This window comes from Bactrocera neohumeralis, chromosome 5 (assembly GCF_024586455.1).
Source record: "Bactrocera neohumeralis isolate Rockhampton chromosome 5, APGP_CSIRO_Bneo_wtdbg2-racon-allhic-juicebox.fasta_v2, whole genome shotgun sequence".
Taxonomy (NCBI): Eukaryota; Metazoa; Arthropoda; class Insecta; order Diptera; family Tephritidae; genus Bactrocera; species Bactrocera neohumeralis.
In genome coordinates this window covers 61,530,194-61,541,742 of record NC_065922.1, presented here as the reverse complement: position 1 = coordinate 61,541,742, position 11,549 = coordinate 61,530,194, and the positions used below count along the sequence as shown (strand labels likewise).

General features: G+C 35.4%; 1 protein-coding gene and 1 long non-coding RNA gene across 2 annotated transcripts in view; one reads left to right on the top strand and one right to left on the bottom strand.

The window, feature by feature from the left end:
* LOC126759503 (uncharacterized) overlaps window positions 1-11,549 on the bottom strand; it is a 230,524-nt gene that overhangs the window by 187,628 nt on the left and 31,347 nt on the right. The gene's annotated exons all lie outside the window — the stretch shown is intronic.
* LOC126759438 (putative mediator of RNA polymerase II transcription subunit 29) overlaps window positions 146-11,549 on the top strand; it is a 55,545-nt gene continuing 44,141 nt past the window's right edge. The window contains exon 1 of the mRNA XM_050474245.1: window positions 146-2,339. Within this exon, the coding sequence (XP_050330202.1) occupies window positions 2,038-2,339 (302 nt within the window). The 5' untranslated portion in view covers window positions 146-2,037. The remainder of the gene's footprint in view (window positions 2,340-11,549) is intronic.

Genomic DNA, 11,549 nt, shown 5'->3' with positions numbered 1-11,549 from the left:
GTCTACAACAAAAGCAAAGAGACTCTCGCTTACATGAAAAGCAAAAGCCACACACAGACTCACGGTATCAGCACAGAGGCAAACGGGAGAAGAACAACAACAACAAACAAATGCATTACTAGCGAATGAACTGTAGTAGTAATGGCAATAGCTGAACTGTAACTGAACAACATAATCATAATTAATTAATTGTGTGTTGATAACAATAACTACAACAACAAAAACATGCTAAATAGTATTAAAGTTGTGTAAATTTCATAAACAATTTTTGTAAAATTAATTAAGTGCATAATTGTTAAAATTATCGACAAATATTATACGCAAGGATTTGCAATAAAAACAACAGTAATAAAAAACTAAAAGAAAGCAAAAATTTAAAATTTGTGTAAATAATATTTTGTATATACTATATTCAGAGCGTTTGTGCAATTGTTTAAAACGTATTAACAGCAATTAGAGAAATTACATTAAGAAATAAACTAATCAACATACTATAAATCAAACATTTGCAAAACATTAAAAAGCCAAAGCGTGAAAATTCAAAAGGCCGTGGATTATTTTGAATTTTCAACGTTTTTAATAAATGTATGTTAGTAAATAAAAAAATAATAATAATTTTACAACATATAAAATTTAAGTAATTGTGAAAAATTCAAGTGCATTTTAAAAACTCAAATATATAATAAAGAAGTAGGTGCATACATACATACATACTTATTTTGGTGATTCAATTATTGAGTGTTAATGAAGTGACTAAACGTGCATTACATTGAAGCAGCCACAAGCACAGCCACAACCACAACCATACCTATTTGCAGATAAAATAGTGGGCTTGTGTTTTATTTGCATAGCATTAAATTATAAATACAACAACAATTCTGTGGAAATTTTGGCAGCAAATTTTTGTGAAACGGAAAAGTGCAATGAACCACAAGCGTGTTAATTGAATAGAGCACACCATTAAAAAATCAAAAGTGATCAAGGAGCTAAAAGTTTATATCTCATTAAAATTGTATTATAAAAAACAATTAGGAAAAAAATTAAACCAACATTTTGCAAATCCAGAAGAGATTTTCCGGAAAAAAAACATGTGCAAATATATGAGTATTTATGTAATTTAAATTAAAATTGAATAATTCAGTGACAAAACATTACAGACACATACACACAAAAAAGGCCAAAGCTAAAAGCAAGACAAATCAGCAATCTGCCACAGTTGCAGCAACAGCAAAACAAAAAAATAATTAAGTGGAAATAAATTGTGGTTTGCCTTGCAACAGACAAGAGAAGCAGAAGCACCAGCGGCGACGGCGACGGCAGCCAACTAACAACAAATTGCAATTGCAGTGATCTATCAAAACAACAAACACATAAAAAACCAAACGTTACAACGCAGGCAAGAACACACACGCGGCAGCCAAGTGGTTGAACAAGTTTTTCTGCGCTCTTAAATAGATGTGTAACACTCTTGAGTTAAATGTACACGTAAAAGGTGCACAATACAAAGCCAAAAATAACAACAATAAAAAAATAGAAATCTCAAAGTATAAGAAATGATAAGTAATTTGCAAGAAAAAAACTAAACAGTAAGTCTAGAAAAAACTGGCATATCGTTTTTGAAAGACACTTAAGTTGCCCTTAGCAAACACATTCACACGTACAAACAATAGCAGTGGCGAAAATTTTCTCAAAACTTACAACAAGTCCACTCAAAAGGGTGAAGTCTGTGACTTGGTGGCAAATTACCACACGCTACGTTACTCAACTCCAGTTTCACCACACTTAACGCGACGCCATTCACCACACGGCGCACAAGCGTAGCACAGCGGTAGAGCAAAAATATTGTGCGAGAAATTCAATTAAAAGCCAAAGCGAGTAAGAAGTGGACACAACAACAAAGCAATAAACAAACTTCAAGCGAGCGAGAAACTCTTACGAAGGTGAAGCAACAACACTTGTGGTTGTTATTGTATATTAATCTACACGGAATTAAAGGAAAGGCGCGCAACAAAAGTAACAGCAACAAGTAAAAGCAAAATGACCTTGCCGACAACAACAACAGTGAACGGTTGCGACGACGATTCCGATATGTTTGGTCCGCCACGTTCCTCGCCCATCGGCTATCATCATCATCGCTCGCGTGTGCCCATGATATCGCCAAAGCTGCGTCAACGCGAGGAACGCAAACGCATATTGCAATTGTGTGCGCACAAGTTGGAGCGCATCAAGGATTCGGAGACGAATCTCCGCCGTAGCGTGTGCATCAATAATACGTATTGTCGTCTAACCGACGAGCTGCGGCGGGAGAAGCAGTCACGCTACCTGGCGAATTTGCCGAGGTGAGTACGAGTGAAGTGGAGTTACCGATACTTACGCTACGTACTTACGTATGCCTGTGTGAATGTGTGTACGATTGTATACAGTATGTTTGTAAGAAGAATGGTTGAGATGCGAAATAGCAGTAAAGAGCCTTATAAAGGCCAGTGATTAATTAAGTAGTATACATATGTATGTATGTGTATATACATACATATGTTGTATGTATTTATGTGTGTATATAAATATAAAGGACATATGTATACATAAGTAAAAAATTAATGAAATTAAAAAAATCAAAGACTAATTAAATTAATTAAGAATTGAAAATAAATATAAAAATATCAATCAGATGACGTCATCATATTTTTAGTTCATTAAAACTACAGTTGATTAGAAAAAAATAGTGTTTTATGAACCCTCCTCCTGCTTATCATAAAGCTTTAGCTCCACACCCCCTCCAATGTCGGACCTTGGCTTATTTTATTGTGGAAAATTGTGCGGTTGTGCATAAATTGTACATATGTACATACATATGTATGTATGTACAACATTACCACAAATTGATGTGCCTTTGCATATGCGACGAAGCGCACAGCGTTGGGTCAACGTGAATACGCATTTTCCAATAAGCTAGCTCATCGCTATACTTATGTATAATAACGCCAGCGCTACAAGTGCTGATGACTTATTCAGTATTTTTATCAGCAACGAAAAGTGTGCGCACAAATAAGCACACAAACAACAACTACGACAAGCCCAACATCTATGTATCTGCTACGAACTATAAAATGCGGATATTCGCCGCACTGACTGAAACGACTTGAGCAGATACTGCGCCGCGCTCACTCAGCGGCCTGCCGTTTGCTGCCTGGCTGGCCTGTTTGACCGAGCCACGTGTCACTGCGCCTGCATTGCCCATATGGCGTACTGTTGTTGTTGTTATTATTTTTGCTGTCGTTTACGCCGTGCGACAATTAACAACTCGCGCGCACAAGTCCACGAAGCAATAATAAAGTAATATAAAAAAGTACCCATCTCATATTTGGCTGTAGCCAGCAGCTCGAAGCGTACGATTCGTTTCGTTCTGCGAAAATTAATTGAATTGCCGAAGCGTAAAACCGTTTTTTCCTCTTTTCTTCAAGTGCTCATTCCGTTGATTTGTTTAAGATTTTGTGTGTCTTCTTCGATTATAGGGTATTCTGAGCGATTTTTTCTTTTTCTTTTTTGCTTTTATATGCCATTTTGCTGCTATTACCATTTCTTACCATTTTTATTCCGTTGTTTCGTCGATTATGCGGACATCGATTTAATGTCCTACTACTAATGCGCATGAAAGTTTGGCTTCCTGTGCGGGAAGCTGCGCTTGCTGTTGCTCCGCTCACTCTCTACGGCTTGATGGTTCACACACTTAATTGCGATAATTATGTACATATAGTACATACATACATATGTATATATGTATGTGTGTGTATAGAGGTGTGTGAATGTAGATTTTCGTCACTGATTTATGTCCAAGATATAGTTTTATAAAAAGAAAAGATTATCAATAGTGAATTAAAAATGTCTTTTAAATAAGTTTTTAATGTTTACTTTCTCTGTAACTTTGGAACTACCGTTACAATTTTACTACTATCAATATTAAAAAAAAACTCTCCCGTTAACCTGAATTAATTTATATTACTTTTAGTTGTAATAATCTTGAGCAACACTTTCTCAGAAATATTTGAAAACATTTAAAACGACATACACAAGCATACATGCACCCGGCATGTGACTTTGGCTTTGTTATACATTTATACACATATTTATTTTTAGCACAATTCGTAATTTTAGTGGGAATTCCTCATTTTGCTACACGGAAAATCACACACATGCCACTACATACAAGCTAGTTTGATGAATGCTTGCGTTTTAATTTATTTATACATATGTACATTTACATACAAACACTATTTAATTGAACTGAACTGCTGCAGATACATATGTATATGTACATATATGGATACATACATACATACATACATACATACATATGTGTGTATATGCATTCACATAAATTTGCGGCTGCAGCCGTTTCTACATATGGAAATTAGCTATTTTTATATACATACTACGTATGTATGTACATGTGTAATGTGGCCTAACGCTTAATAGTGCGTAAAAATAATGCAAATTGATAAGGAATTTCTTTTACTAACAAAATGTAGACAAATGTAAACACCAAAGCGAATTTTAATGAAAACTCAAAAATCAATGTACTTATGTATATCAAAAAACTGTACAACTTTAAACTATAAAAAATAATAATAGATTGTCAAAAAAGTCTTGCGGTATTTTCGCTAGTTGGCGCTGAAAGCGCGTAGTTCTAGTTTTATTCGTCGCATCGGGTCATGCTATACCTTTTTGGAAAGCTCATTTCACGCGCTAACACGTGTTTGATTGATTGTCGTTTCTTTTAAGTCGTTCGTGAGTTATAGCGTCGCAAACATGGAACAAAATAAAGAGAAAATACGGCATATTTTACAGTACTACTACGATAAAGGCAAAAATGCATCTCAAGCCGCCAATAAAATCTGTGCAGTTTATGGACCCGATAAGTTTCCATTTCCACCGCACAACGATGGTTTCAACGTTTTCGTTCTGGTGTAGAGGTGGTCGAAGATGCGTCACGCTCCGGAAGGCCTGTCGTCGAAAATTGCGATAAAATCGCTGAATTGGTCGAAAGAGACCGGCATAGTAGCAGCCGTAGCATCGGTCAAGAGCTGGGCATGAGTCATCAAAAATTCATTTCAATTTCAATAAAAAAAAATTCAATAAAAATACCGCAAGACTTTTTTGACAACCCATTATTTATTAAAATAATTTTCGCATTCTGAAACTCCAACTCAAAACTATATTTTCTAAGATTTCCAACTAATTTGTGATACTGTGCAAATATTTACAAAAAAAATAATAAGAAAATGTAAATATTATATACGAAATTAAAAAGGTTTTATTTAACCCAAAAATGTGTTAAAATCAGATACGTTGATAATTTACACATTTTACATTGGAAAAAAGCACACGAGTTTGCTACAAAAGTTTCGTCAAACTTGTTAACTTCCTGCTTTCTTATTAATAATTCGTGCCCCCTTACTATGTGCTCGTACGGAGTTTGTGGTTTTTAAATAGCAGTTTTAAAAATATAATATGTATCTGTAAATAAAAAACTGAGCGCACTTATTCTTTGTTATTGTAAAAATAAGGAAATTGTCTCGCAACTGGAGAAAAAAGAAAGCAAAAAGTGCAGAAAAGCTTAAAAAGTAGGAACTGATCAAAAAAATAAATAAGGAAGCGCTCACTTCGGGTATAACCGAATGTTTTACATACATACATATGTATATTGCCATTTATTTGTTTTCGCTTAATGGCATTTTAAGTATCCCTCTTCGATTTCTAGTATCATCAAGTTATGTATCTCAACTTGCGCTCAAGGAAAAGCATAAAAACCACGAAAGTTGTTAAGTTCACACATATTCACATTCCTTTATAAAAAATCGAAAAATTCGAAATCTTACAGAAGCTTATTTTTGTGGAGCTTTACACGATGCTTAAGTAAAAAATTGCAACCGTGTATCAAATATTGAGCCATATTTTCAATGATTGGTGATCTGTGAAAACACATACGGATATGAAACACAAAATAAAACAAGAAAAAACGTTAACTTCGGCGGCACCGAAACTAATATACCCTTCACAGGTGCATTTCTTTTAGTAATTATGTGTTCAGGTTGTGTGGAAGCTATATGCTATAGTAATCCGATCTGAACAATTTTTTCGGAGATTACATTGTTGCCTTAGAAAATAATCTGTACCAAATTTGGTGAAGATACATTGTCAAATGTGAAAGTTTTCCATATAAGAACTTGATTCCGATCGTTCAGTTTATATGGCAGCTATATGTTATAGTGGTCCGATATCTGCCGTTCCGACAAATGAGCAGCTTCTTGAAGAGAAAATGACGTTTGCAAAATTTCAAAACGATATCTTAAAAACTGAGGGACTAGTTCAGACGGACATGGCTAAATCGACTCAGCTCAACATACTGATCATTTATATATCGTCACCTGAAATGCAAAATAACGTAACAACATTTTCGGAAATTTACAGTGGCATGAATGAGACACGAAATAAAATGGAACACGAGTGAAAAAAAAATTTAATATTGGTTAAAATTGGTTCATATCTGATCGCAGAACCTGAAAATGTTGGACATATGTAATATTATGTACGTAATTTGAAGTAGTGAATCGTAATCAATAAGACACTCAATTTCGAATTTTTTGATGATACGTTATTTTGCATTTCAGGTGACGATATACATATACTTTATAAGGTCTCCGACGCTTCTTTCTGGGTGTTACAAACATTGTGACTAACTTAATATACCCTGTTCAGGGTATAATTAGGATTAAATATACAATAATAATATGCTTACATGTTTACATGTGTGCATACTTAGATACACACATACATAGATAGGTATGTATATAAATACTGTGCAGAAACGTATCGAAAATTTTGCGCTTTTAATTCAGCTTATGGCTTGAGTTATTCTAAGCATCTTCGTAGCCGTCAACATCGTCGATATATTTAAAAGAGCATGAATTCAGGCCAAGCTCATGCCAACTGCAAAATACATATGTACATATATACGCAAATAGACATATGTATGCGTGCTTTTAACCTGCCTTTAGTGACACAACTTTACATACAAACATACATACATATAAACTTGGGTGTAAGTCTATGCATACATGTGTACATGCATACATTGGGCTTGACGTGTCGGCAAAGTCGTTCATGCAAAATTACTAGTGTATATACACATGCACATATTTACATACATATATACAAACATTTGTATGTAGCTATGTTACTGCACAGAACAGCGGGATTTCATTTAAGCACTAGTCAAAGCAATAAAAGCAACCACAAACATTATAACAAACGCTAAGCTGCAAGCATTGAAAAGCGGTAGTGCACCGGCAAAGCGTGGTAAAAATAAGCAAAACGAAAAAAGTCAATTTCATAAGCATTTGTATATCTACATACATACATATGCAAATAAGTATGTGTGAATGAATGTAAAATAGAGATGAACAGTTGTATATGTATGAAGGCAAAATGAGAATCATAGCAACAAAAGCGTGTAAAGACATTGAAATTATTGTGTGGTTACTGAAGTAAGAGCGAAGGAAGGCGAATGCAAGTGTGCTCAGCAACGTTATCTTACTAGTTTCAAACTAGTCACTTTTAGATCAATCGAAAACTTGTTGCCGCTTAAAAATCGTAATTAGGCATAATTTTTTATAAATTTATTTAATTTAAGTACTTTACAAGCAACTGATTAATATTGCAGGTTTAAGTCATTACAACATACAATTCATATAGTAATATAACCAATCACATGTGGTTTTTGTACGTCTATGAATATGTTGTTAGTTTGGTGATTGTGTAAAGCGGACGCGGTCCAGTGTTTTCATAGTTTTTTCCAAGTGTTTTGAGGCAGCTTTGGCTAAATTTGTTTCCCCTGTAACAATCAGGTGACGGACGCAAGTGGGCAATTAAAATCGAAAGAGATAAGTACAATTTTGTATCTTATATTAAATTATTTTACATACCTGCCCATTTTTCCGCGGCAAATTTGTTTTTTTTTTTTAATAAAATTGTTTGCCCTGAGAACAGAAATCCAGGCACAACGTGGTTATAAATTTTGTTTTGCCGTTGTGGTTGGAGACATCAGCTGTTTTTCCCCTTTCTTTTTCTTCTTTCTCTTTTTTGTTTTGTTTTTTGCATTCCCTTTCGTTTTTGGCGTTGCCAACTATCGAAAATTTAAATTAGACTTAAGAGGAAGAGACTGAACAGACTAGTTGGCAGGTGTTCCCAACTATTTTCGAGTGAGGTATGGCCTCTGAGAATAGTTCTGGGTGTACTTGCATGTACAGTTGTCCACAAAATAATAGGAGTGCCAATCTGAAAAATGTGTTTGGCTGCATAACTTTTTTCAACCACATGTAAATGACGCGAAACAATAACGGTACACATAACGGGATACTAGCACTAAAATACAAAACAAATTTTTATTGTGATGATTGTTATTCAACTTCTGCTTTGCTAGTTCTGGAAGACACTTGTTATTGCTGTCCACAAAATAATAGGAGTGTTAGATATTTCGTTTTCATAAAAGAATTTCGCAAAATTAGAAAAGTAAGTACAGTTCCATATTCTAGCAGCAATTCAAATTAGTTATTATTTTATTTAATCATTGGGTTTTCTCCAGTGGGTAGAGGAAATCATTGTACAGAGAAAAAGCGGAAAACGATAATAAATTGAGAAAACTAGGAAAAACTTATAAAGACACTGCAGACGATCGCAATATGGTACGCCACTGCAGAATTAATCCTTTTGCTTCCGCCAAGGGCATCCATGACGAACTAAATTTGTCAGTTAATACGGAAACTATTCGTAGGCATTTGGAGCAGAACAAATTATTTACCAGAAGTCCACGAAAAAGACCCCCATTAAAAAAGAAACACAAGGAAGCCCACATACAATTTGCAAAAGAGCATGGCTCCTGACCCGCGTCTAAATGGCGAAACATATTGTGGTCAGACGAATCCAAAGTTGAGTTATTTGGTAGTATAGGCTCTAGGAACTTTGTCCGACGTCCCCCTAACTCAGAATATAATCCCCGGTTTACCATAAAAACCGTTATACATAACGATGCCAAATCAACGGACGCGTGTTTTTCACATTGTGGTGTTGGCCCAATTTACTTAATTGAAGGCATCATGGAACAAAGGGCATACATATGTATGTCAAAATATTATATTAATGTTGACACATGCCTCGTGAAATATGCCATTGATTTGGGTATACTAACGGGATAATGACCCTAAACATACTAGCAAGTGCGCAAAAAAATGGTTTTGTTGCCAACGGAAACCAATCAATTCGAGAGATTAATGGCAAGTAGCGAAAGAGGCTTGGAAAGGAATACCAATAAAACGTTGCCAGGATCTCATAGACTCCATGCCTCGGAGATGTGATGCTGTGTTAAAAATTCGAGGTTATTCAACGAAATATTAGTTATTTTAATATTCTGTGCAACTTTGGAACCATTATATATTATAATTATAGAACGGCCCGTATTACATAAAATACTCCTATTTTTTTGTGGAACTAGTTTTTTAGTTTACTTCATATAAACTGCGACATACAATTTTTTTATGTTTAATTGAAATAGGTGAAATCTGGAAATATTAATAGATCTTTAACAAATTACATTGTGCAAAAATTAAAAAAAAAAAAACATTTTTGTTAATGAAAATTAACAATTCGTTTTTCTCATGTGGTCACTCCTATTTTTTTGTGGACAACTGTACATACATATATACTTATGTACATACATAAATTTTGCGTAAATAACTCAAGCAATAAATAACAGGCTTGACCCTCAGTAGCGAGTGTGCGTGTTGCAATGCTTATAAAAGAGCAGTGAAATAACAAAAAACTACATAAAATTGGCAGAGTGGCACACAACAGATATTATGCGATAAGCCAACAATAACAATAGCTTATAAGAGAAACGCCAAAATGATCACGTTCCACTTGGCGAAAACGACAGCAAATGTAATGACACACGGCAAAACATAAATACATCTCCAAATAATACACATGTATGTATATTTATGTATCTACACACACACAAACAAAACGATAAATTGCTTCTAACAAAGTTTCTGCTGCTGTTATTGCTGTTCTTCACGTTGATGATGTAGTGCAAAGCCACATACACACACACACAGTCAACCTCTAGTCAAGCGCTCAACTAAGCAATAAGGCAGCCACAGCGAATGCGACCAAGCAGCCAGACAAGCAACCATTCATCACTACACTTAGGCAGCGAGTTGCTCGCACAACTGTCTGTAAATACCTTTTTATACCTTACACATTTATTGTACATACATACTTATGTATGTATGTATGTATATGCATGCTTGTACACATTAACACAATTGCGCAACTGCCGACTTGGTCGCCACACAAGCTACACTAAAATCTGTGCGCCCCAATAACTGTGCACTGAGAGTATTTGTTGTTTTTGTACTCGGTCCAAGCGTAGGGCGTAGCAAATGAGTGCGCGGCGTGGCGCAGCGGCAGTACGTTGTAGTGCCCTTTGTGACGTCAAAGAAACCTGCTGCCGCGCTCCGAGTCATTCTAGATTTGTGAAACGCTGCTTGGGCTTAACAACCAAACTGAACTAAGTTGAACTGTAGTCTAAGTACACACATCTGCATATATTATACATATAGACATTTGTTGCTGGCTTTCGGTTTGTGCTGTCTTTCGGCTTGGATGTTAGCCGTTTGTGGGTAAGCAAGCGGCGCTCAATAACAGTCGTTCGCAGCTCCACACATCACACATTAGCGCGTAAGTCACATATGGTACAGACAATATGTGCATGTATGTATGTATGTATACGTCACTTGCAGTTCACACAAGCGCGTGTGCGCTCATATGCTTTGAAGTACTTCCCAAGTGCTCGCGTGCCGTTTTAACTCTAGCTATGCCGTGGTGCGGCTGCGTTTTGCACGTCGCCCCACTGCTTGTTGCAAACGTGAGTCTGTCATTGCATGCAACGTGTTTTTGGATATGTCTAAAGTTTTGTACTTTTACCAATACCTGATACCAGGACCATTCGTCGGACATATTAAATTATGCTTCCTCAAAATGCTCAGCATTTGTTGCATACCTGCCCACATACAAACACATATGTATGTAGATTTAAAATGGTTTTTATTTCCTTGCTCAGGTTTTTTATTAATACACGTGTTATATTTTTTATTACCTACCTTTAACTTCATATTCGCCTTTGCGCGGTCGGCTTAGCAATATACCGTTAGTTTTTATTTCGTATTAGTCGCATTTATCGTGGACTCTCACTGTGCACCATTTCGTGGCATGTATTCACAAACACGCCACTTGACTCGGCCAAAACTCAAATCCGCTCATCCAATTCTTAACACACATATACTTTTATATGTGTTGTATATGTATTTACATACGTACATACATATGTATGTATATGTATGTATGTATGTGTGTGCGTATCTCACTTGTTGTAAGTCAGCTCAGCACGCTTTTTCGCAGCATCATAAATAAATTATTTTCAATCGCTTTCTTTG